General features: G+C 39.3%; 1 protein-coding gene across 8 annotated transcripts; it reads left to right on the top strand.

Moving 5' to 3' along the window:
* The first annotated feature begins 1,087 nt into the window (after positions 1-1,087).
* CCDC125 (coiled-coil domain containing 125) lies at positions 1,088-27,490 on the top strand. Of its 8 annotated transcripts, XM_070246791.1 has the most exons (13): positions 2,267-2,536; positions 2,822-2,920; positions 6,917-7,266; positions 9,954-10,012; positions 11,235-11,321; positions 12,152-12,229; positions 12,993-13,078; positions 17,305-17,387; positions 18,879-18,994; positions 19,782-19,889; positions 20,958-21,132; positions 24,760-24,890; positions 25,720-27,490. In XM_070246791.1, the coding sequence occupies exons 2-13, from the start codon at positions 2,880-2,882 to the stop codon at positions 26,041-26,043; spliced, it is 1,638 nt and encodes a 545-aa protein (XP_070102892.1). In that variant the 5' UTR covers positions 2,267-2,536; positions 2,822-2,879; the 3' UTR covers positions 26,044-27,490. The 8 variants fall into 8 exon arrangements, with proteins under 8 accessions (XP_023481350.1, XP_070102892.1, XP_070102894.1 ...); XM_023625582.2 differs by lacking the exon at positions 2,822-2,920 and having other exon boundaries at positions 1,088-2,536; XM_070246793.1 differs by lacking the exon at positions 19,782-19,889.
* Positions 27,491-27,660: the final 170 nt, after the last annotated feature.

Here is a 27,660-nt window from a genome sequence, read left to right on the forward strand (position 1 = left end):
TAGCTAACATGATTTTATATGTAGAAAACCCTAAAGATTCCACAAAAAACCTGTGAGAATTAATAAACCAATTCAGCACAGTTAAGGACATAAAATCAACATACAAAAATTAGGTGCATTTCTATACAATAATATTGAGAAACCAAAAGTGTATTAAGAAAACAATTTGGTTTAAAACAGTATAAAAAAAAGAATAAAATACTTAGGAATAAACCTAACCAAGAAGGTGAAAGATTCATACAATGAAACTACAAAACACTGATGAAAGAAATATAAAAAGACACAGATAAATGGAAAAACATCCTGTGTTCATGAATAGGAACACTTAATATTCTTAAGATGTTCATACTATCCGAAGCAATCTACAGATTCAATCAATTTCTATCAAAATACCAATGGCATTTGTTGCAAAAATAGAAAAAAAATCATTGTAAAATTCATATGGAATCTCAAGCTATCCAATATAGCCAAAACAACTTTAAAAAAGAACAACTTTGGAAGACTCACAAGTCCTGGTTTCAAAATGTATTACAAAGGTACAGTAATAAAAAAAATGTGGCACTGGCATGAAAACAGACGAATAGATGAATGGAATATAATAGTTCAGAAATGCATCCTTGTAAATGTGGTTAAATCATCTTTGACAAGTGTACCAGGACTACTGAAAAGGGAAAGAATATTCTCCTTCTCAACCTTCAAAAACAGAAACCAGTTTAAGAGGCAAAGCATTCATCTGGGATCAAACAATTGCAACTCCTGGAGCACAGATTCAAGTAGAAACCCAAATAGTGTCCCAATTACAGGGTGAAAGACGAGGGTTTCTATGGGGAAAGGAAAGGGGCAATTGTATGAAAAGAAGAGGGAAAAAAATCTTCTATAGGTATTAAACTAGGTTATTCTTTATATATGGCTGGTTACAGAGTCTATCTTCAGAAAGAGAGTCCATAATCATCAGCTTTTGTGGTCAGGATGTCTGCGTTCCTGTTAGCTTTACAAACACAAGTTTGGAAAACAGTATTGGTTTTGGCTAAGGCCAAAGATCTGGCCCAGTTCAAACGGTCCAAAGGTTCAAGGAGTCAGACGTGCCGGCAGGTCCTCTGAAACTGCTGCCCTGCCTCTATGCAAAAATGGCTCCACTTATTTTAACTTTTCTCATCTTCAACAACGGTGTTGGAAAACTCAGATATCCACATGAAAAAGAATGAAGTTGGACCCTTAACTTACACTATATATAGAAATTAACTCAAAATGGATTAAAAACATAAATGTAAGACCTGAAAATATAAAACTCCCAAAAGGAAACATAGAGGAAATATCTTCATGGCATTGGACTTGCCCATAATTTCCTGGATATGACATCAAAACACAGGCAATAAAAGCAAAAATAAACAAATTGGATTTTGTCAAACTTTTTGTTTATCAAGGACAAAATCAACACAAAGGAGTGAAAAGGCAACCTACAGAATGGAAGGAAATATTTGCAAATTATCTATCTGAATAGTGATTAATATCCGGGATATATAAAGAACAAGTACAACTGAACAATACAAAAAACAACCCAATTTGAAAATGAGAGGGAGAGAGGGTTTAAGAAGGCAGCGTGGGAAGATCCTGAAATCACCTCCTCCGACGGACACAACAAATCTACAACTATATATGGAATAAATCCCTATGAGAGGGACCTGAAAGCTGGATGAACAGAGCCTCCACACAAAGAATAAAAGGATAAAATCAAGAGCCACAGCAGAGGCAGAGAAATGGTCTAGCTGAGCAAAAAACACACCCCAACCACAGCCATCCCCAAGCAGGAGGGATCGCAACTCTTCCCTGAGAAGCACCGGATTCCGAGCTCCACATCAGGCAACCCAACCCTTAGATCTACACGGGAGAGACAGCCCCCAAAACACCTGACTTTAAAAACCAAAGCGGGGTGGCCCAGCAGTTAAGTTCCCGGTCCGCTTCAGCAGCCCGAACTCCGCTGGTTCGGATCCCCGCGTGGACATGGCGCCACTCATCGGGCCAGGCTGTGGCGGTGTCCCACACAGACAACCAGAATGACCTGAAACTGGGATATACAACTATGTACTGGTGCTTTCGGGAGAAAAAAGAAAGAGGACGATTGCCAACAGATGTTAGCTCAGGGCCATCTTCCTCACCAAAAAATACCCACAAAAAAACAACAAAACCTCAAAGGGGATTAGATCCAGGAAACTATAAACTGAGGAACTGTAGGGAACGGAAATCCCGCTGTTTAAAGGGCTCGTGTACACTCATTGGACCCAGAAGCCAGCGCAAAAACACCAGCTGGAATAAGCGCTAAGAACATAAGTCAAAGAGACCCACTGCTAACGTTAAAGATTCTGCCAGAGAGGCAGGAGTCAGCTGGGATTCTCCCTCCACCCAGACGCGGGCACAGGCCACTTTCGCAGCCCCATTACTGCCCGCTGACTCGGCGGCCGCCACCCGGCCATTCTGCCTGTCACCCCTGGGCGCCCCGCCCACCCCTGCGCCTCCGCGGAGCCTCCAGCCAGGCACGGTAAGAACCCCGCCCACCAGCGCGCCCCCGCGCCCGCAGTCCGCCCCCCCCGCCTCCCGCCCCGGAGCAGCCGCGCCCCCCTACACCCCCCGCCGCCGCCCCTGACCAGCCGCGTCCCCCCAGGCCCCCAGCTCCGGAGTAGCCGTGCTCCGGGTCGACCCCGCCCCAGGCGTTCGCAGCGGTCGCGGGCTGCAGCGTCGGGGTGCCTTGCAGCGGGTCCGGGGTCCAGCCCTGCCCGTCCGCCTGCCCGTCCAAACAGAAAGAGAAACCTGTTTTCTCTTTCAGCTCTGTCCACCAGATATCTTTGGAACACCTGTTGTGCACAAGGAAATGAGACACACATATGCCCTGCACTAGGGGTGTGTGCAACCAAAACCTTATCAGGTAGGAAGTTTGTCGTTAGTGCCATCCAGGGACCCTGGGTACAGCAGAGCGGAACCCAGCCGGACCTTTTTCCGGTCTTTTTTTTTTTTTTTTTTGCCGTCGTCTCACCTTCCGGCGCTCTATCACATAATGCTCCCTGCTGTTCCTACGGTTTCATGGCCAATTTTTTGGAAGTAGGTGGCCAGGTCCTTCGTAGTCTGTGTTAGACTGGAAGCTCTGATGAAACCTGGCCACCGTGGGTGACCCTGCTGGCATTTGAAATTCCCGTGGTGTACTTTCGGCGTCACAGCAACAGGCAGCCGCCACAGTACAGGAGACGTGCTGTGGTTCCGCGACCAGGAAATGAACCCAGTGGCGGTGGTGAGAGAGCTGAATCTTAACTGCTACGCCTGAAAGGTAGGAAGTAAGGATTATTAAGAAAGTACAATACAGAGCTAAGAGGGCTCAGAGGCAGCAGAAATCACTTTTGGCCGAAGGGAGTGAGGAAGGCTGCTGGAGGAAGTGGCTTATGAACTGAGGGGGCCTGAGAGGAGAAAGCATTCTTCCTGTGGAGAATGGTACCAGCAGAGGCTTCAAGGTCACCAAGCTGAGGGCACCTGGGCACAGGTGCAGTCCCTCCTACATGGAAGCACCTATCACGCCCAAGGAGTACTGACAAATGAAACAGGGAATGAAAGCTGGAGTCTCATTGTAGAAAACAGGGTGACACTTACTTTCATTATATATGCCATGGGAGCCATGGGATGTTGTAGCGCCAGAGAGGGGCATCACTGGAGCTGTGCTTGGGGATGATTGACTTGGCAGCAGTGTGTGTGTAGGATGGCTTGGGAGTAGGCCAGATAGGGGACTATTGCTTTAGCCCGGAAGAGCAAATAAGAAATTCAGCCAGAGCTGTGAAGTTAATGTGCAAAGCAGCACATGGTTTTAGGAGATTTTGTGGACCTAGAGGACTTGGCAACTGAAGGGACCAAAGAGAATATAGAGGAAAAACAAATTCCAGAGTTTTGTGCCTGGGTATTTTGGAGCATGGGTGATGCATTTGCAAAAATAGAAGACTCAGGAGTATACAGGGATGAGGTTGGGGAGGATAATAAATTTGGTTTTGAACAAGCTGTATTTGAATTGCCGGCAGTATATCCAGTTGGAGATGCCTGTTTCGGAGTGTTTAAGAGTGGAAGCCAAACTTACACCACCGGGACAGGAAAGGGAAAGGAGCCCGAGCGGGCAGATGTGGCGCAGTCGGGGTTCCTGGGGTTGAGGAGCCAGGGTGGCCAGGCCTGGCTGTGCTGAGTCGGTGGGGCCCCAGCGTCTGCGGAGGAGGAGGAGGCTGAGGAAGGAGATTAGGTCTTGGATTTAGCAATTAGGAAGACACCAGTCACTTTTCAAAGAGTTGTTTTAGTGGAAAAGGAGGAAGATTATCCACAGTCTGCAATCTGTTCATCCTGTGGCCTTTCGCAACTGGCCAGAGCGCCGGGCCAGGAGCCAGAGAGAATGGTTTCTAGTTCTGGCTCTGCCACTGCCTGTGTGGTGTGGGGCAAGTCATGCATGCCTAGACTGGCCTAGGAACACACGTCCCTTAATGACACCAAAAGAACCGTTTATTCCTAGCAACAGCTAATCGTTCATACAACTAGTTCCATGGGACGTATTTCGGAAAATGCTGATATAGAGCCAGAATTTTAGATCCCTAAAGAACCCAAGAATCTTCTCCAGTTTTCTCATTTGACAAGTGAAGAAACTAATACTCAAATGCTAATTCAATAAACATTGATTTCCAATATATTATATCGATGGTGCCCAAAACAACCATACATAGTTATGCTTAACTCATTTTGGAGACTTGAAAATAGGCTCTGAGAAGTTAAACGACGTGCCCGGGACCACAGAGCAGCAAGTGGTGGAGTGAGATCTGAACCCACACCTCCTGAGTCGGCGCCTTCTCTGTCACACATTCTGCTGCGGCCCCGGTTGTCAGCACTGAATGCATTTAAAACTGGTTGAATGGAATATTAGCAACTTCAAATATTTTCCCTTTCTTAGAAGAAATGTATTCCAAAAGTTTAATTTGTGCTGCATTACATATTCATATTACTATTAGTTTATAAAAAGGGGGAGAGTACACGGCCAACAGTTCCTGAAGTTACATTTTAAAAACCAGTAGAGCACTGGACTATGTGAAAGCTCATTATGTTCCACTCTGAACAGCAGGAAGAAGTAACCATGATGCCTGAATGTACGTGGCACATTAAAAAATATTTTTAGCTAATCCTTCGATTGCTTACTCTTTCCTCTTACGGCTTGTTTCCTTTGTGTTGACCAATTCCATTTTCTTCACTGCGGGCTGCCTAACCCTGACCACAGCCTCCTTAACAGAAGTGTAAGGTTGCATTTATAAGGAGTTATTCTTTGATTTGATAAATAATTTCCTGTCTATCTTGACAAATAAAAATAGACAAACTTACTATTTTAGGAAATAACCTCGTAAAAGAACCAAGATGATTTTGCAAAAATTTGAGGAAAACAAGGAGTCCAATAGACTGTGTTGAATGTTGCTAAAACTAGCTATTTTAGACTTACTTTCAGTTCTATTTGATGTCATAAATAATAGAAACTTGGTTTACTCTATGTTCATCTCATTGAAATTCTCCAAGTGATAGAAGCAGTGGCTCAGAGTGTAGTGGTGGCTCTGACATCAGGGGTCTGGATTCAGAATGTGGCTCTTCCTCTCGTTAGCTGTGTTAACCTCTCTGTACTTCAGTTTAACTGTCTTCACTTAAACAATAATAGTATAGTAGTCCCCCCTTATCTGCGCTTTCGCTTTCCACAGTTTCAGTTGCCTGTGGTCTGAAAATATTACATAGAAAATTCCAGAAATAAACAATTCATAAGTTTCAAATTGTGCACCATTCTGAGTAGCATGATGAAATCTGGCCATCACCCTCCATCCTGCCCAGGTTGTGAATCCCACTTTGTCAGTGTCTCCATGCTGCGTCCACTACGTGCGTGTTAGTCACTTAGCTGTCTTGATTATCAGGTTGACTGTTGTGGTATCACAGAGCTCGTGATCAAGTAACCCTTATTTTACTTAATAATGGCCTCGAAGCGCAAGAGTAGTAATGCTGGCACTTCGGATATGCCAAAGAGAAGCCGTAAAGTCGTTTCTTTAAGTGAAAAGGTGAAAGTTCTCAACTAAATGGAAGGGAAAAAAATCATATGCCACTGTCTGGGGGAAGAGCATGGAAAGCAGAGGGAACATAAAGCTCTGGGCGGGAATGCCTGGCATGGTGGAAAACAGCGGGGAGGCCAAGGCCGAAGCCTAGAATGCGGGCAGGGCAGAGATGTGCGATGAAAGGGCCTTGGCTTGTACTCTGATTGCATGGCGAATAGTGCAGGGTTCTGAACATGGGCGTGGCCTGATTTGAGAGAGAGGGAGGTGTGCCTTCTTCTCTCCCACCTAACACTGTCCCAAACACAAAACCTCTGCTCATTGTGTCTGCTCAGAAATAGCGGATGAACCAAGTAGGAAACACTGTAGGAGCCCAATGCTCCTAAGTGGATAAAGGGCCATGAAGGCACAGAGGCAGGATAGTCTTAGTCACTGGAAGTCTGGTTTTTCACAGACTATTCTGAATTTCATACAGCTCTTAGGTTTGTGAAAATCGAGCCTTTTCCTTTATAAGCCTGTATATCAAGAGTGTTCTGTTTCCTTGGCAAAGGCTGATCTGCTTCCATGTGATGAGTAGATTATTGGAATCAATGAAAGCCTTTCCTGCTGCCTTACAGTTCACTGCAATCTTGGAAATAAGAAGTTGGATTTTTTTCTTGCCTAAAAAGTCCTGAAATGTTAAATACCTTGAATTGGATTGCAAGGGGCAGCTGTGTGCTGGTGCATTGCTGGGAGAGTCATGCCTGTATAATGCAGAATCTTTTCTTCCCTGGAAAACCCAACTTTTGTTAGAATGACAGCTTTCTAACTACTGTTTTTCTTAACTACAGATCACCTGTTATTCCTTATGGTAAAGACGGCGTCTGGCTGATGAGCAGCGTGGTGAGGCCGCCGAGGGAGGCGGAGGTGCAGACCTGGGAGACGGAAGAGGATGACATGGCGGAAGGCGATTTAGGGTATGGCCTCGGAAGAAGGCCCGGTGGCATTTATGAAGTGCAAGTTTCACGTTTATTTACATCTAGGAAAAGATCAGATGGAAAGGACTTTAGCCCTCCCCCGTTTGCAAGAAATGAGGAAGAAAAATGTGGTGCCCTTTTTCAGTATCCCAAGCATAAGAGCTTGCGAAACACATCTCCTGAAGGGTCCAGAATTTCCCATTACAGACGACAAAGTAGCGCCGGTAAGAAAGCCTAGTCCTCTCCTTTCTCCTCCCCTGTGAATTTTATCAGTGCTGTCACCCTGACAACACATGGAAACGGATCACTGTAGTGGATTTTAGAAATTTATCTTTATTCACTTCTTGGGATTAGTGATAGTACAAAAGTAATCGATGTTTCTGTTTCCAAGTCTTGTCCACATTGCAAAGTACAGTAGTCACATTCTGCCTTGATACCTATTTGTTAGTGCTGTCAGTAGGTGATTGCCTACCTAGCTTTTTTTGTGGTGTAGTGGTATGCTTCGTTTATCCTTTTTTTTTTCTTATTCCACAAATGTTTATTGGGTGTCCATTACGTGTCCAGGACAGCTGTAGGCTCGGAGAATATCATCAGTGAACAAAGTAGTCAAAGGCCTTAATGTCATGGAGTTCACGTTCTAGTAGAAGAGACAGAAGATAAACCTACAAGTCAACAGCTGTATAGTATCAGGCAGTGGTCAGTGAAGGGACAGTGAGTGACTGGAGGGCTGGGGTGCTGCTGTTTCAGGCGAGGGTCAGGGGAGGCTTCTCTAAGGACATGAGTTTGAGCACCGGAATGAATCAGTGCCCAAGCCAGGTGTTCATCTGAGGAAAGAGTGTTCCAGGTAGAATACGTATGCTTCCATTTATTTTAGGGATATCATGAAATTCTCAAAAATTATCGAAACAAAATTAATCTTAATTTATTATATCCAAAAAATAAATTATGTCTTAACTTAAGGAAAGAGTAAAATTCAGAATCATATTGTGATAGAATGTTACAGCTCCAAAATGATTGGGAACCAAGCACAGCTCTTTTTTTTTTTAAAGATTTTATTTTTTCCTTTTTCTCCCCAAAGCCCCCTGGTACATAGTTGTGTATTCTTCGTTGTGGGTTCTTCTAGTTGTGGCACGTGGGACGCTGCCTCAGCGTGGTCTGATGAGCAGTGCCATGTCCGCGCCCAGGATTCGAACTAACGAAACACCGGGCCGCCTGCAGCGGAGTGCGCGAACTTAACCACTCGGCCACGGGGCCAGCCCCCCAAGCACAGCTCTTTTGTGGCCCAGTCTTTTGTAATCCATGTTGTAAAACTTCTCCCTCCAAAGTGGAACGAACACATATTAGAACAACACAAAAGTAATTTAAGAAACATGGTTTCAGATTTACAAAAAACATGTTGCAGCTGGAGATCTATCCCCATCTTTCAAAATCCTTCGTGAAATTAGGATGGGATTATTTATGTATTTTTCTTCCAGTTCCTTATCATGCATAGGTGATGGATCCTGTTTTGCAAGCAAGATGTTGAAAACTGGACATGATGCTGAGATGTCTTTATAAAAACATGAGGAAACCCCTGGGATATAAACAAGATGTAATAGTGATAGTATGAGCTCCTATTTTGTTGGGTTATGAACTTTTGTCTTTTTATCAAAATTGACCTGATCCTAAGTAAGAATATTGTCTTAGTTTCCTATTACTAGTAGGTAATTTCCAAATTACCAGAAATTTAATGGTGTAAAACAACACAGATTTATCATCCTACAGTTCTGTAGGTCAAAAGTCCAAAAACAGGTTTCCCTGGGCTAAAATCAGGATGTAGGCAGGGGTGCATTCCTTCTAGAGGCTGTAGAGGAGAACCCACTGCCTTGCCTTTTCCAGCTCCTAGAGGCCACCTGTGTTCCCTGGCCTGTGGTCCCTTTCCTCCATCTTCAAAGCCAGCCATGGCTGATTGAGTCTTTCTCAAGCTGCATCACCCTGACACTGACGCTCCTGCTTCCCTCCTTCATTTGTAAAGACCCTTGGGAGTCAGTTGGACCCATCTGAGTCATCCAGGACAATCTCCTATCTCCAAGTACTTAATTCCATCACACCTGCTGAGTCTCTTTGGCCATGTATTCACAGGTCCTGGGGATTAGGATGTGGACATCTTGGGGGGCCATTATTCTGCTCACCACAGGTGTTAACAGAACAGAACCTGTCATTGCCAACCCACTGTCAGTTTTGTCCCTCCTCGGAACCCTGGATCGTCAGAGCAAAAACATGATTTAGATTTTGTCTTGGATGCTGTCATGTTGCTGAAAGTTCAGAATAGCAAAGAAAAAAATTTTGAGAAATTTTTAATGTCCTTCAAAGATATTCTTTCTAAATTGTTTTTTCTTCCTTTTATTTCATCTTATCTTTTTGTCGTAGTTTACCACTTTAATGTTTTTATATTCCCAGTGAGACTGCAAGGAAAATGACGCTCGTGGGAAGCTCAGTTTCATGTCTCAATTGATCACGTTAAGGGGAGGATAACTGAAGTAAAGGAGACTTGTAGTCACTCTCTTTGGAAAGAAATTAAATTCAGGTTATTTCTTAGATATCCATTTCACTATATTGATCAAACTTAAGTCAAACGCCAAAATTTATTTATCTCACTCACCAACATTCATGTTTTTTATATTGTGTTTGGATGTAGTAATTAACTAATTTATTAACAACAGTTTTAATTTAGGGCCCTTTTTTTAGAGTCTTTTTATTCAAAAGTATGTGTCTTGTCATTTGTGAAACATTTTAAGCTACTTATTTTATCATTATTTGGTTTATTACAATTCTTTTCTCTTTGCAATTTAGGAGAAATCTGTATTTGATATTTTGTAAGCAAATTTACTGTATTTAAGTAGTTAAAATATTCAACTTTTTGTCCTAATAGATTCTAATTCAGAATTGTCAAATGTCGAATTGAAGCGACGTCTTCAGGAAACTTTAGAGGTGGGTACTCTAATGGAAAAATTCTCATGTGAATAAAGTCCACCAATAGATATTTTGTGTAAGTAATACTAAAATTGTCTGAAAGGCAATTCTTGATGAACCACAGTGTAAAGTTCATACCTTTCAACTGGCCTCCTCTGTTTCTTATCCTCCTCATCTCTCAAAAAGGCTATTTATGTGTCCTTTTGCCCCTAATCCTCTACTCCTCTAATCTCCTCCTGGAGAAGACACTTATCACTTCCTTCCATCTGTCTTCCCTGGATGTATGGCTTGAAATAACCTGGCGTAATTTCACCCCTTTGAACTTAGAAGACTAGAATGTGTCCCAGGCCGTCTGAGGAGCAGTCCAGCCTGCTGGGAGGAGGGTCTGTACGGGGCGCCTAACCTTCAGGAAGCAGGAAGCCTTGTTAGTGTGTGTGTGAGATTCTTCTGGTGAAAGCTACTTTATCGGTTTCCTAGGGCTGCCTCAACAAAGTACCACAAACTGGTGACTTAGAACAACAAAGATTTTTCTTTCTTCCTCATTTCTGGAGGCTAGAAGTCCAAAATCAAGGTGATGGTGGGCCGTGTTCCCTCTGAAGGGTCTGGAGGAGAACCCTTCTTTGTCCCTTCCTAGTTTCTGGTGGTTGCTCCCGGCAATCCTTGACATTCCTTGGCTTGTAGCTGCATCGATGTAGTCTCCACCTCAGTCGTCATTGGACCGTCTCTCCTGTGTGGCTATGTCCAAATTTACCTCATCTTTAAGGACACCAGTCTTTGGAATGGGGCCCACCTTAATCCGTATGACCTCATCTTTACTTAATTACATCCGCAAACACCCTATTTCCTAATAAGGTCACGTGCACAGTAACAGGGGTTAGGACTGAAACATTTCTTTTGGGGGGACACAATTCAAACTACAACAGCTGCTCTAGCTGTGTGAATAAGTGTGTGCTTATTTTATGTGGTCCAAAGATTTTTTTCAAATTATTAGCTGTGTGGCTTAGATGGGTAAGAGCAAAAGATTTTGGCTTTCAGTCGCAACTGGCACCTGATAGTGAGGCTCTCAGATTTAGCCTTTCTGGTCCACTTATAAAGCCTAGAGGAATTTCCAGCCTCATTCGTAAGGTCAGAGTGCTTGGAATGAAAGTGCGTGTTGAGCTTAAATGTACACCGTGCAAACTGACCATTTTGGGTTGCATATCTTGTGGATAGGAAGGCTAATTTTTATTTCTGTCCTCAGGAGGTAGAAATTTTAAAAACTGAACTTGAGGCATCTCAAAGACAACTTGAAGGTAAAGAGGAAGCAATGAAAATTCTTCAAAGCATGGTGAGAAGTTATTTTTAAACTTTTATCACTCATACATTTCAATAATAAGTGATATGGTTTTAGCTTTTAAAACAAAAGCAGCAGTGCTTAATATAATTAATTTTCTTTTTGAGGTATAGATTTTTTTAAAGCTTTGCTGAGGTAGAACTTACATGCCATGAATTTCACTCATTTTAAGCATACAATACAATTCATTTTTACTAAGCTTAGAGTTGTGCAACCATCACCACAAAGTTTAGAACATTTCTAACACCCCAAAAAAGGAAGCTCGTACACATTAGAAGTCGCTCCCCATCCCATCCTCAACCCCAGACAAACACTAATGTACTTTCTGTCTTAGAGAGTTGCTTTTTCTATTTCATATATATATAGAATCATACAGTATGTGTCTGGATTCTTTTGCATCTGGCTCCTTTCGGTTAGCATGTTTTCAAGGTTTACGCATGGTGTAGCATGTGTCAGTAATTTCTCCCTTTTTATTGCCAAATAATATTCCTTTGTCTGGATACTGTACAGCACATTTTGTTTATCTTTTCACCCCTTCATGGGCCTTTGGGCTTCCACTTTTTGGCTATTATGAATAACACTGCTATGAACATTTATGTGCAAGTCTTTGTGTGGGAAATTCGTTTATTCATTCTCACATTCACTGAGAAAGAGCTAAATAAAAATCTTCTGACTTTTGAACTATCAAACTCTAAAAAACGTGGTCCCTGTGGCAATTCTCAAGTTAATTTCCTCTTGTCTTAAAATAAAAATATGAACGTCACCATGCCTATGGGAGTGATTAGAAATTTGATTTATACTGATGCAATTTTTGTTTTTCTTAGGCAATATTTGGCAAAGCCACAAGTCATACCCAGGCAGTGCTTCAAAAGACTATGGAACAAAAGAGATCCTTGGAGAAGGTATTTGCCACTTTGAGCATGGACTTGTTCCATCCCAAAAGCTTTCAAATAGCACTTGTTTAAAATCATCGTACTAATGGCTGTGTCGTGTGTGCATCCCCTCTGCTAGTTGTGCTTTAGTTTCATATGGCCGCTTCCCTTTTGGTCACTTCACGTTTCAAGTGGTCCTTTTCCTTGGTCACTTATAATCCAAAATAGATTGTCACATGGGCAAAGAATTAAGGTTTATTTCCCCATTTTAAGGTATTAGGAGACCTGCCAAACTGGCATTTCCTATTTTCTTCTTCTTTTCCTTTTTTTTGTCCTCCACTTGCCTGGCAGAGCCTGCCTCTTTCTGACCATCTCCTCATCACTGGAAAGGCAGTGAGGAGTCACCTTAGATGGTCACATGCCTGTGCCTGTCGTACCCTCCCTTGCTGGGACTGTCCTGGGCTCAGACCCCAGGAGTGTGTTTTGCTCATGGGGTCTGCATGGGTTGGGGGCAGGGGCGATGAGAAATCTCACTAGGTTTGAGCCAGCAAATTTTGAAGCTAAACAATCTGAAATTTTCCCTCTAGTAAGCAAGCTTTGGCAAAGGTTTTTTTGAGTGCTAAAGAGGCCTGTTATATGTGTTTACAAATGTCATAGACTCTTTGAACGATAATTTTTTTCTTTTTAACCTATTTCTGTGAAATGATTAAATGACTTATTTCAGCTATTGACATTGTCTTGCAATGATTTATTTCTAATAATTTTCCATGAAAGTGCTGTTTTCTTTCTATAGGAAATAAATGCCTTGCAGTGGGAAATAGAATTTGATCAGAATAGATTTAAAAATATAGAGGAATCTTGGACCCAAAAATATGACAGGTTTGTATATTATTATTCCATAGTTTTTCTTTGGAAATCTTTAAAGTGTGTGTAATTCAAATACAGCTTAGGCTTTCTTCTTCTTTGAGCTAAGTGTAAATATTATAAAATTCTAATGGGTTATTCACTTACCAGTTCCATATTTTTCTGTTAGTGTTAATTAAAAAAAAAATGTATGGTAGAAACTTAAAGTACAGTCTGAGAGTCATGTTTCCCAAGTTATTTTAGCATTGGCACTGTTTTTTCAAATGCAGTCTTTTGAGCAAGACTTTTATTAGTGGGAATTTATTTAATAACTTTAAATTATAACATACATTTATTATAAAGTCAGTCGTTGAGAAATTGATTTGATATCTGGGATTATAGATGGCTTTAGTACCTAATTTTTTAATTAATTTCTTTTTTTTATTGAGTTCGTAATAGTTTACATCATTGTGAAATTTCAGTTGTGCATTATTTCTTGACTGTCACCACATAAGTGCTCCCCTTCACCCCCTGTGCCCATCCCCCACCCCTCTTCCCCTGGTAACCACTGAACTGTTCTCTTTGTCCATGTGTTTGTTTATCTTCCACATATGAGTGAAATCATCTGGTGTTTGTCTTTCTCAGTCTGGCTTATTTCGCTTAGTATAATTCCCTCCAGGTCCAACCACGTTGTTGCAAATGGGATGATTTTGTCTTTTTTTCTGGCTGAGTAGTATTCTGTTGTATGTATGTACGCCACATCTTCTTTATCCAGTCATCAGTGATGGGCACTTGGATCGTTCCATGTCTTGGCTATTGTGACTAGTGCTGCAGTGAACATAGGGGTGCATATGTTACTTCGGGTTGTTGATTTCAAGTTTTTCAGGTAGATACCCAGTAGTGGGATAGCTGGGTCATATGGTATTTCTCTCTTTAGTTTTTTGAGGAATTTGCATACTGTTTTCCATAGTGGCTGCACCAATTTGCATTCCTACCAGCAGTGTGTGAGGATTCCCTTTTCTCCACACCCTCTCCAACATTTGTTATTTTTAGTTTTGGTAATTATAGCCACTTTAACAGGTGTAAGGTGTTATCTTAATGTAGTTTTGATTTGCATTTCCCTGATGATTAGTGATGTTGAACATCTTTTCATGTGCTTATTGGCCATCTGTATATCTGCTTTGGAAAAATGTCTGTTCATATCCTCCGCCCATTTTTTGATCGGGCTGTTTGGTTTTTTTTGTTGTTGAGTTGTGTGAGTTCTTTATATATTATGGAGATTAACCCCTTGTTGGATGTATAATTTGCAAATATTTTATCCCAATTGGTGGGTTGTCTTTTTGTTCTGATCCTAGTTTCTTTTGCCTTGCAGAAGCTCTTTAGTCTCATGAAGTCCCACTTGTTTATTTTTTCTTTTGTTTCCCTTGTCTGAGAAGACATGGTATTCGAAAAGATCCTTTTAAGTTTGATGTCACAGAGTGTATTACCTACATTTTCTTCCAGAAGTTTTATGGTTTCAGGACTTCAAGTCTTTGATCCATTTTGAGTTTATTTTTGTGTATGGCATGAGATAATCATCTACCTTCATTCTTTTGCATGTGGCTGTCCAGTTTTCCCAACACCATTTATTGAAGAGATTATCTTTTCTCCATTGTATGTTCTTGGCACCTTTGTTGAAGATTAGCTGTCCACAGATGTGTGGTTTTATTTCTGGGCTTTCAGTTCTGTTCCATTGATCTGTGTGTCTGTTTTTGTATCAGTAGCATGCCATTTTGATCACTATGGCTTTGTAGTACGTTTTGAAGTTAGGGATGGTGATGCCTCCAGCTTTGTTCTTTTTTCTCAGGATTGCCTTAGCAATTCTGGATCTTTGATTGCCCATATGAATTTTAGGATTCTTTGTTCTGTTTCCATGAAGAATGTCATTGGGATTCTGATTGACTGCATTAAATCTGTAGATTTCTTTAGGTAGTATGCACATTTTAACTATGTTTATTCTTCCAACCCATGTGCTTGGAGAATTTATTATTTCTTAACTTTTAATTTGAGATAATTGAAGACTAACAGAAAAGTTGCAAGAACAGTACAAAAAATTCCTATATATCTTTCTCCAAGATTCTCCAGATTTTATCTCTTTACATTTGCTTTATCGTTCTTTCTTTCCTTCTTTCTCTCTTTGTAGTTAAGTATATAGATATAGATAGAATTTTTTTTCTAACCATTTAAGAGTAAGTTGCATATATAAGCCCTGTTGCTCTAAATCGTTTAGTTTGTATTTTTTTAAAAATGGACATTCTCTTTTATAACCATAGTGTAATTATCAAAATCAAGGCCTTAACCTAATACTATTATTTAATCTACAGACCTTATTTAGATTTGCTGATTATCCTAATTATGCCCTTATAGCAAAAGAGAAAAACACTTCCCCTGCTCCAGGATCCAATCCAGAATCACACATTGCATTCAGCTGCCATGTCTACGTTTTAGTCTCTGTTAATCTGAAACAATTATTCAGTGTTTCTTTGCCCTTGACATTTTTTTGAGGACAGGCCAGTTACTTTATAGAATATTCCACAATGGGGATGTCTGCTGTTTCTGGATTCAATCTGGGTTATGTGTTTTGGGCAATATGACCATGGGAACAGTGTTCTATTCTTAGTGCATCGTACCAGGAGACCTGCGACGTTGCTCTGTCCCGTTCCTAGGGTGTGATTCTTGATCACTTGGTTGGGGTGTGCTGTCTGCCCTCATTCTCCACTGTAAAGTCACTGTATTTCCCCTTGTAATTAATAAGCGTCCTGTGGGGAGACACTTTGAGAGTATGTAAATATACTGTGACTTAGACTTTCACCCACTAGTTTTTACATCTACTGATTATTCTGCCTGAAGCAATTATTGCTACGATGTGCCAATGGTAATTTTCTAATTCCATTATTCCTTCTACATTTATTTGTTTGCATTTTACTGTAAGAAAGAGCTTTTTCTTCTCCCTCTTTGTTTGTTTATACCAATATGGATTCATGGATTCTGGCATTATTCAATGGATTAAAAACCATTACTATCATAATTTCCTTTGATGCTTAAAATTTTCCAACGTCCGTCAATGGGAACCCCTTCAAGTTGGCTCCTCTGGCTTTTGATGCCTTCCTATTATTCTTTGAGCACTTTCTTGCTTACACTTTTTCAGAATTCTGTTTGAAAATCACAGACCTACACTCTTAGGAAGAGGTTGTGCTAACAAAGGTGCTTTATTCTTCAAGGTCTAAAGACCTTGCTTGAGAAACCTATTTCACCATTTTAATTAGTTTGTTAAGTAATTCATGGAAGAAGAATGCCTTAGGTTTACATTTCACTTTTAACTGAGAAGATTTAACATCATGACCACCATTTTAATGATCTGAGGCCAATTCTGAGCAGAGCACATAACATTCCCCACAAACATGATCACAAAATATTTTGATGGGTATTTTATTAAAAGTTGTAAATTGACCAGATGATTTGGCTTCTGTTTTTAATTAGAAAAACAATTTTTTTAAGCCTCTGATCCTAGGCAATTTAGGAACTCTTATAAGTAATTCCAATTTTTATTCAATAAATAAAGTTCCCTATGTATCTTTTTATTTTTTTGCTTTTTTTAAAATTGAGATATAATGGACATATAACATTGTATTAGTGTCAGGGGTAACATAATGATTTGATATTTTTATATATTGCAAAATGATCACCATAATAAGTCTAGTTAACATCTATGACCATACATAGGTATAAATTTTTTCCTTGTGATAACTTTTAAGATCCACTCTCTTAGCAACTTTCAAATATACAATACAGTATTATTAACTACAGTCACCATGCAGTACATTCCATCCCCGGGACTTATGTATTGTACAGTTGGAAGTTTGTACCTACTCTGTATCTTTTTATGCAAGTTTTGAAGGTGGCGTAAGCATATAGTTGGTGTTCAAATGGTTATTAAGTTGATTAAAACTTTAGTAAAGAGAATGAGTATTCAGAATGGATGCCTTAGAGGTATTTCTGATTCTGATTCTCTCTCCACTAGGTATACAGAAGGGTTACCACAAAATCTTACCACACTCCTTTGAATTGTTTTTGTTTTGTGACACATATACATTCAAGACTGTTTTGAAGTAGGAAAAATTATATTTGGGTTTTTGTGTTTTAGTTATGGGATAAAAATATTCTCATTCAACTCTGAAGTGTTAATGTTTTAGTTATTTATTTGGAGGGTACTTTTTTCCTAGGCTAAACTGTGAAAATGAAGTCCTCAAGGAAACTCTGAAACTGAAAACAGAAGAAATTAAAATGCTCAAGTCTGAAAATGCAAGTAAGCGTGGCATTTTGATGATTCTGTAAAAATATGCTACCAGATCAGTTTTATATAGAATGTCCTGTGTTGAGAACACATATCAGTAGACAAAGTGCCAGTATTTCGAAGCAGTTTATTTAAAGGACAAGAGAGAGGAGAAATGCATCAATTAGGTTTAAGTTAAAAAAATTTTGAGGTGAAATTCACATAAAATTAACCATTTAAAAGTGAACAATTCATAACATTCATAATATTGTGCAACCGTGTAGTTCTAGAACATTTCCATCACTCCAAATAAAACCTCATACTCATTGAGCAGTTTCTCCCCATTTTCCTTTACCCTTTAGTTTTTATGCTCATGTCAAACAAAACGGTGGAGCACCTGATGTTGGAGGAACCTGAGTAGGGTGTGTTTCATTGGGACACTAGTAGGAAAAGTTTATAATTGTTTAGTTATTCAACATTATTTTCTCTCAGAAAATGTCCAATGACTTTATTACTAATACAAATATTCTTAATTTTTCAAGATATTTGACTCATTAAGAACTTGAAATTTTTTATGTATATATGTGTGTACACACACATACACACACACACACACACACACGTGTGTCTCTCATATAATGAGCCACCTTATGACAAAAGTTAATGAAAGAATATTAAGGGGTTTTAAGAATATTAAAGTGGTACCAACTTTTTATAGAATTTTAAGAGGAGATGTTGATTCCCTCTTCTTGGCAGAAGCAGAAACTTCTTTAAAATAGAAGAAACTGGTTTAAAGTGGTGGCTTGAAGGGGTCAAAATAAGCTCTGAATCAGGTCACGGGCCCGAGAGAGGCACTTTCTGCAGTGCAGAGACTGTGGCAGCGCCCCTGGGTGGGAGCTGCACACACAGATGGTGCTTCTCAACGCCAGTGAGTTGAGCTGACGGAGATTTCTCCTGTGTTAGCTTAGTTCTCAGCACAGAAGCTGCTCATGGCCACAACCCGCCCCCTTCCTCTCTACCACTCCATCCTGATGCAAGAGGGGAAAAGTTACTGTTTTCTGCTCTCCAGGAGATAGCAGGACCTCTCTTGTTCTCAAATGATTTATTTTTCGCATAATAGAAAAATCTGATAGTTTGGATAGCTGGTACATTTGACATAATACATGAGATCTTACCTGGTCGTCTCACTAACCACGAAGTCTCTGAATAATTTGCCTTTGTCTAAGTTTTCTCTTTGACAATCCTACAAATTTTCCCAGAGCAAATGAAGATCAGGCTTCGGTTGCAAAGTTAAGATACTTCCACATTAAAAATAACATTTTATCTAGAGTTATATATGTATTATCTCACTTGATACCCACTATTCTATCAGATGGATTTTCTGGATGGAGCTAGATTTTGTGGGAAGCATCAACTGTATATGCATTGATTGTAAGAAATGAGGATATGATGTTGGTGTAACTAGATTAGGTGAGGCCGGAGTCAGACCTCATAACTAACACTTTCTTATATGGCCCTTCCTAGTTTTGAATCAACAGTATTTGGAGGCCCTCGCCATGCTTGGTATCAAACAGCAGAAGATGGCTCAGGAAAACATGTGTCATGATGAAAGTGGCTTCTCAGAAGTTTCAGGTCTTGAGGTAGGTAAGCAGGTCTGAAAGTTTATCAGAAAGGAAATTTTCTACTTTTTTTTCTTTCCACCATTGCCGTCTGCTACGTGTTCTAGGGTAGCACCATGTCTAGCAATTTGAGGCTGAGTGAGAGAGGCCCATGGGTTTGCCCAGGTCAGTTCTTCAGCCTTTCTGGTATCACACCCTTCATGCATGACATTCTTAGACATTAGTGGACGGGGATGTGCTAGCCGCTTTCTGCCCCTTTTATTTCTTATTTTTACAGTTTTAGCAGCAGCTCTGTTAGAAGTGTCTCACATTACAAGATCAGAGAGTAGTATTTTTGGAGTGGAGGGATGACTGTTTTCCTCATTGCCATGAAAATTCACTCGTCATTTCTGAGTATGCAACTCCCCCTGGCAGGGGCTGGCGGTAATGAATGCTGGGCCACAGGGCCAAGCCCACATGGATGTTAATATTTGTTAGGTCAAGTTCCTGCCAGTACTCAGAACTATAGGAAACTGGTGCCAGGTTAAAGGTTTTGGAGAGTGAAAAGAAGGAAAGTAGAATTCCTTTATGTTTTTGATCTAAGTAATAACATTCTTTGCTCATTTGTAGTTAATTTCCATTTGGAAATCCATCCCCAAATCCTGGTCTCAGCTTTCTTCTTTTTGCTTTCCTCTCTAGTTTCTTTGACTCAGATGCTTGAATAGAAATGTGCATCTGTGTGTGTGTGTGTGTGCGCGCGCCCCTGTGTGTGTGTGTGTAGCTAGGCAGTGTGACACTTAGTCACGGGATAATGCTTTTGGATTTGAAGCTTGAGGTCCTCGGAGCCTGCCTCTGTCATGGTCCCAGAGGGAGCCCCTGTTCCTGTGCCAAAATGGCAGCGTCCGCTCAGAAAACGTTTCTGCAGCTCAAACAAGAGGTATCAAATTACCAAACAGTAAAAGCTTTGCTTTTGTTTCTCTGTTAATAGTAGAATAAACAGAAGTATCTGCAATAATCAGCTTTATTTTAGTAGTCATTGGCTATAGAACTTATAATTTTATATGATAGCATTAACATATAAACTGGATTTTGTTTACATGCTTCCAAAATACAAATAGTACTTTGCACAATATCATTGCCATGTAAAGTTGTTTGCTTAAGTTTGTAGTTAATATTTCCAAAATTCTGTTTGTCTATACACAGCCCTAAAATTACTGTATATTAGAGGAAAAGGTGCACTTACGCTTAAAGTCACTAGGATCCAGAACACTGATTAATGGGGAGATAAACATGAAGTTTATTAGCAAAGCAGCAAGGTACAGTGGGAGGAACCTTTATACCAGACAGGCCTAAGTTTGAATCTCAGCTCCATCATTTTCTAGCTGTGTGGCTTTGGACACAGAAGTTAAATAGCGGGTATTAACGAGTGTGGAGGGTTGTGAGAAACAGAGGAAGTAGACATATTTTTAGCACAGCACCACGCACATGCTAGCTTCTAAACAAATGTTAGCTGCCACTATAATTAAGGCTTTAATAACAAATATAGTACATGGACCATAATTTTAAAAATATTTGACCGTTACTGAAGGTATGGAATTTAAAGTATTCAGAGTATATGGGAAAGCTAACAGCTAAACATTAACAATTCATTAGGAAAAGTATAAGATTACATAGATTAGAGTCGAGGTCATCTATCGGGGGTATCTGAAAGCTGATTTTCATTATTTTCAGTGGTATTGTCTGGACTGGCCCAAGGCAGAATTGAAATGCAGCCTTTGGCATCCTCCCTTTTTCCTCGTTGGGCAGGACACACACAGGGCCTGTCTAGGGTGATCTAGTTCAGAGTGGGTAGCTACTGCAGAAGAGAATCAGCAAGAACTAATTACTTTAGGCAGATGAAATAGATCAAAGACAGGAGACTGCATTTGCTAACCTGATCCAGTATCGAGGTGAGAATTGTTCTGGTTTTGCCTCTTACACCTCTCAAACTTTCTTTCAAAACCAGTTGGAACTTTTGCAGAAGAGTAAAGAAGAAGCTTACATAATGGCAGATGCATTCAGAATTGCATTTGAACAACAGTTAATGAGGAAAAATGACCAGGCATTAAGATTGACACAAATGGATAAAATGTGTAAAACATCAACAAAATGGATAAAATGGAAGCACCTTAAAGAGCATGGTAAATATGAATTATAAGGGCAATAATCAGGCATAATTTCAGTTGTTTTTGGTTATAATCAAAGTTGATTAAGCACAGTTAATACGATGGAGAATATAATTGAAATTTTGTATATCACTGTGATTTATTTAAAAATTTAGAAACCATGGGAAAAAGGGGGTCATTGGATGTTACATATGCAGATGAGCAATTGGGATCAACAAAACCATAAAATAACAGGAGAATCTCTTTTTTAGTACTCTTCTATTTCATTGAAACAAGACCATGTTTAGTGGAAAAAACTTATAATTAGAGCCCTTGATGATTAAAGGGCAATTGCCAAGAAGGAAGTAATATTGAAAATGACAGTGAAATCCAACATTAAATGTATCTATCTAATTACATTCTATTGAAATGTGTGATCCTGAAGAGACATGAGGGTTAGAGAAAAAAATCTTAAGTTGGACAAATTAATAAAATATTCTTATAAAAAATGAAACAGAAGTTAAGGTTTAGGTTTTGGTTCACAAGCCTATCAGAAGTCCATGGCCAGGAGGGCCGTCCCTGTGGCATAGTGGTTAAGTTGGACGCACGCTGCTTTGACAGCCCTGGTTTGTGTGTTTGGATCCCAGGCGCAGACCTACACTACTCATCAGCCATGCTGTGGCAGCAACCCACATATAAAGTGGAGGAAGACTGGCACAGATGTTAGCTCAGGGCTAATCTTCCTCAAGCAAAAAAAGAGGAAGATTGGCAACAGATGATAGTTCAGAGCTGATCTTCCTCAGGAAGAAAAAAAGGTCCGTGGCTATTTTTGAGTATCATTGTACTAGTGTAAACCAAGTAGATAAAAATGGCCTGAGAGAATAAAATTACAACTGACGTAGGTCCTCCAGTATAAACAAAGTAGCTATTATTTTCTAGAAATTTTGGTTTCCCTAAATGGTCAATATCAGTTTTCATTTATCAGTATTATGCATAAAATTCATATAGCTTCCATTTAAAATTCCAATTAAATTCCAGTTTGAAACCACTATGAGTAAAGATTAAAGTGAAGTTTATAAGACGTTTAAATGTTTTAATATTAAAATTCTGAGATGACTATATTTCTAAATATTTTCTACTATGTCAAATCTCTAATCCCAATTCCAATGTCTTATTTTCAGATGAACTTCAAAACTAATAAAAATCTTACATTAAAAACAAAACTTTTAATAGCAGATACCTATTCTGTTTGAAATATTTCAAATAGTATATATTAGTAATAGTATATGGGTCAAGTGTTGTGAATTTTAGCTTTACTTTACCCATCTCTTTGCTGAAATGGTTAAGAAGTAGCTTACAGGGATAATAAAATAGAAGTAGTAAACAAAAACTATGAAAGTAGATAAAAGCTGATCCTAAAGGCTATATGTTTAGAGTATTCATCAGGTGGAAGTCAGGGCAAAAAGGGAAAATACATTTCTCAACTCTCATTCTGAAAGAGGCATTTCATGTTGCCTGAAATTAACTCCTAAAAGCATTTTCTGACATGAGACTTACAGATGCCATTGAGCAAATATAATGGCTAAGTCCTCAACAGTCACTTACAATAAATATAAAATCATTATTTATATGTCTGTTTTCTTTAATAATCCCTTGATAAAAGCTGAAGGTATAACCTTCATGTCAAACTCAAGGTAGGTGATTTGCAAGGGAATTAAGCTAACAGTTCGTGTATTTAGCCTTTTAGGAATCAGTGGCAAACATTAAGAATTCTAGTTCTGTCATAGACAACAGATGTGCAGGTGATCTTCCTTAGGCACCCCTTTCCTCAGCGAGGCCCTTGCTGGGAGCTGGACTGCAGAATATTTACAGGGATACTCTGAGGACAGCCTTGGTGTGACTGAAGGCAAATCCCTTGGGAAATCTGATCTTAGTTGTTTTGTTGGTAGGTAGGGAGTGATGGGAGAAAGAAAAGGAGGGGAAAGGTGTGGTTAATCTTATGAAAGCCTATCACATTCTGTCACCCACATAGAAGGCCCCCAACTGTGCATGGAGGTTGGCTATAAGGATAGTGCTATGTAGACAAAGCTGGGTTTTTCTTAGGTAGATTCATATTCATTTCAGCACTTGAGTATGTACTTATTTTATATTCCAGAATTCCTGCCTTTCTTAGCCATTGACAAACCTCAGGAACTTTTCCATAAAAAATATTATTTGAAAGGTATAGCTCCCAATCTTTCTTTTCCATTAAGGTACTGAGAGAGACTAGAAGAAGAATTTAAAATAATTAATTTCTCTCTGAAAAGCCGTTACAAGTCCATGTAAGTTTCATTAGCTCTTTGTGAGTTTCTTAGTGACAAGTCTTTGATTCATTTTATTAGTATAGCTCAATAATCAAGAGGCACAGGATGAGTGTTACAGGTCATCTTCTTTTGTTTGGTTCAAGTCTAAACTTTTCTTCTTGATGTGGCAGCTTAGACAAGTTCTGAGAGGTAGGTAATTAGCATGTTTCTTTTTTTAGACTGAAACTAGAGCACATATGAATCCACTCATCAGAGCTGGTGAGCACGTCAACTTGTCTGGCTGTGCCCTTCGCCGCAGTTGCTTGCAGAAGAGGTCAGGCGTGAGCCCGAGTCACTGTGGTTTATCAGAATTGAAAGGGGATTGTCCCTTATCGCCTCTCAGTTTCCTATTAGGCCATCCAGAGCATTCCAAAGACATTCTTGAAATTTTCTTTGTATAAACCTGTAAATGTTGTACCTTCTGCTACAAACTGCATCCTTTCTGTGGATGAAGGACATCAGTGTACATATTTCAGGGCGTGGACTCTTACACATTATGTCAATACCTGGGCTACATGCTTTCAAAACTATGTATGTTTTTTTATTATGGTAAAATCTACATAAAATTTACCATTTTAACCATTTTTAAGTGACATGAAGGACATTCACTTCATTATGTAACCATCACCGCCTTCCACCTCCAGAACCTTTTCATTTTCCCAGCAACTCTCTTCCCGTGAACACTGTGCTCTATAATTTAATGGCACAGCAACCCTGAGGCACAGGTACTATTATTCTCATTTCAGAGGCGGGGAAATGAAGCTCAGAGAACTTGTCCAAGGTCATGCAGTTAGTATGTGGCTAACTGAGGGTTCACGTCCAGGACTTTCTAGCTCTGGAGCAGAGTTTGCGTAATTCAGAGGCCACCTGCGGCCTGCAGACACATTTGTTGGATCTGCATAAGTGTTCTTAAATAATGTGGATAAGTGACTGACACTTAAAACTGGGATATTTCACATACAAATCTGGATCGCTGGCTCCTCTGGAAGACTGAAATGATCTGTAGCTTGGGCTGCGTTCTCTCCCGAGGGGCAGTGGTTGTTGGGGCTGAGTGACTGTGTGATGAGACAGCAGCAGGCAGGGCGTTGCTCTGGGTTTTCAGTGGCCCTGTCACCTACGTTTGCCATCCTGGCTCTAAAGTCTGGGCTCTTCCCACTACATTGTGCTGCCTGACGCACTCGTGCAAGAGGTCTCCTGAAGAGGGCAGCTTCCTGACTGATCGAGGAGTGAATGAGCCCGGGTTCGTACTTACCTCTTTTCCTAGAAGAACATCTGAGAGTGTCTTTTTATGTCTTAAGTGGATTTTCATGTTTAATTTTAGGATTACCATCACAAAGTAGTAAGAAGACCTTAGGGCAGAAACTATTGGGTATGCTCCCTTCAGAAAACACTTCTAAGAGGACTGAAGAGCAGGATAATCCTCAGGAAGTCTTGAAGATGCTAATAGATTTGGTTAGTATCTTTGCTTTCTTTTTGTTGCAGGTTGTGGTTAAGCTATTTTTTTTTTTGCTTCCTATTAATTCAACTCTTTATCACCCCATATTCGCCTTTTAAGCCCTTTTCCCAGCTGAGGTACCATCCTCCAGAGTCATGATCTCATTTCCTTAAACTCCCTGCATGCTCTTCCCACTTCTCCCATCCATGTTCTTCTTGTGCAAATTTAAAGCTCCACTTGTGAAAAAGGGGGCTCCCCGTCATTAACTCCAGATATCTCTGTCATCTGCACTTAGACATACAGTTCATGACAAGACATCCTTTTTATTCAGGAATTTTTAAAGTGTTCAAGGCACTTCCTCTCAATGATTATATCCTTTAATCATTACCATAAGCCTGAAGTCAGTCCCATTATCCCCATGTCAAAGATAACTAAGAGACTCATGTTATATGAACATACTTACCTAGAGAAGCCTGTTAAAGTTATCTGCATATAAATATATAAAAGTTTTATATAACTTCAACATTCTTTTAGAGAAAATAAGCACATGTTGATATTATGTATACATACATACACACACCATGTATATATTTGTCCCCCCTCTCTTCAGATGACTTACAAAATTTTCAACAGAAGGAATGCTGTTTTCTGTTCTTGCTTTAAAAAAAAAATCCTCAATAACATGCAGCATGCTGCTTGGGAGTTAGTGGACACCTAATTAATTTATTCACATTAATTGATGTGACAGATTGATGATTGAACATTTTGATGAAATATTTCTGACGCTAGTTCTATATTCTGTGATTTATTTACTAACTGGCACATTTTTAATTTCTGCGCATGCAGCTGAATGATAAAGAAGAAGCTTTGGCTCATCAAAGGAAAGTTAGTTATATGCTTGCTCGGGCATTGGAAAACAAAGACACTGCCTCAAAAGAGAATAAAGAAATAAGTCCTATGAAAGACAATTTTCCATTAAGAGACCCTTGGCAGAAAACTTCAGAATTCTCTGTTTTGCATGATCCTGTACATTCAAGTGCTCAAATTTTTAATTCTCTGGGCTGCATTCGTTCAGTCCAGAGCCTTCATACAGATCAAAACTACACAGGAACTCTGAAAAGATCCCATTCTTTGCCACCAAATATCGTGTTTGGAAGACAAACCAGTTGAAATTAGAACTGAGAGCTGTTTACATCAGGAGCCTTTGGAAAAGGATTGTGTACATGTTGCTACATCTCCAGAAGTTATACGTTTTCTGGGTATTTCTAAATTTTAGGAGTAAGCTTAAGTACTGAAAACATTTTCTACAAGAAATTTATTAGTATTCTGTGTTGACATATTTTATTTATATATTACATTACTATACTTTAGGAAATTTTTAGTATTTGCCAACGTCAAAAATAAAGAAACTCACTTTTAAGAAATACAAAAAAGTAGTTATTTATATTGACTATTGGGATCTGTGACTGGCTGGCTTAAGCAACAATATAATAGTAAATTAATGTTCTAAGAAATAATGCCTAGGAGTGACTGATGTTAACTTTTGAAATACATTTATCTTGTTTTATTTTTGTTTTTCAGGACTTTTCATTTGCCATATAAAGTTATAAAATAATTTGCTTAATTTTACTTCAATGAAAAAGTTATTATGGTGGGACTTTGGCAGAAGTCTATTCAAAGGCATTGCTAGTTACCTTCATATCTTCTGTTTTTGTTGGAATGGTGACATTTGGTAGCCAGAGCTCACAGAATTCTGGCACTCAGACCATTCACACTTAACTTCCTGGTTTTGACACTGAATTTTAGGCCATTTAATTTTACTTCTCTTTCAATAAATATTACATAGTAATAATCTTTAATACCTTTTAAGAATATTCCTATATTAATAGCATACAACTATGTCAAAAGAAGTACATTACATTGTCAATAGTTACAATAAAACTTTTGTCTAATTATCATCTCTAGAGAAAACAGAAGATATGGCTATACTTAAATAGATGAGATAATAATAGGGTAATAAGGTAACAACATAAACCATTTATAAAGTGTTAAAGGAACAGCATTCAGTTGGCATTAATAAATAATAATAAAAGCTGAAAACTTGGCAAATAAATTTTGAAAAATGGAGGAATGATAAGGAACTACTGTTACCAGATATTAAAATGTATTGTCCTGATAGTAATATCAAGCTACCTTATTTAAAGCAGTGTGGTACCAGCAGGTCAATGGAATACGATAAAGACCATACACAGATCTAGTATATATAATTTAACATAAAATAAAAGGTAAAGAAAGATTTGGGATGATTTAACAATACCAAAATTGGAAGTGTAAAAAAAAAAAAATCAAATTACAAAAACTAGAAAGCTTCTTTCTTACTATGTGTGTATATGCATGTAATACATGTGTATACAGTCGTGGGCCACACAATGTTTCAGTCAACAGTGGTCCCACAAGATCAGTATCAGATAGCCAAGGGGTGCAGTAGGCTATACCATCTAGGTTTGAGTAAGTGCACTCTATGATGTTCACACAATGACGAAATTGCCTAATGATACATTTCTCAGAATGTATCTCCTTACTGCAATTAAATAAATAAAATTTTTAAAAGAATGTATCTCCATTGTTAAGTGATGCATGTCTGTAGTATATACATAAAACAATATATAAATTGATAAAATTTGTAATGCTCCAGTTGACAGATGGACAATCTGAATCAACGGGTCACAAAAGAGGGATTGTACATGGTTAGCAAACATGAAGAAATATTCAAGCACAGTAGAAATC

The sequence above is a fragment of the Equus caballus genome, chromosome 21 (assembly GCF_041296265.1).
Source record: "Equus caballus isolate H_3958 breed thoroughbred chromosome 21, TB-T2T, whole genome shotgun sequence".
Lineage (NCBI taxonomy): Eukaryota > Metazoa > Chordata > Mammalia > Perissodactyla > Equidae > Equus > Equus caballus.

What these genes read in the sequence shown, in the direction of transcription:
- CCDC125 (XM_070246791.1), top strand. Translation starts at nt 2,880, where the DNA reads ATGCCCTGCACTAGGGGTGTGTGCAACCAAAACCTTATCAG. An exon ending in GCTCAAGTCTGAAAATGCAA is followed by an intron (nt 17,388 to 18,878) that starts GTAAGCGTGGCA and finishes GGCCCTTCCTAG; the next exon opens with TTTTGAATCAACAGTATTTG. An exon ending in TGAAGATGCTAATAGATTTG is followed by an intron (nt 24,891 to 25,719) that starts GTTAGTATCTTT and finishes CTGCGCATGCAG; the next exon opens with CTGAATGATAAAGAAGAAGC.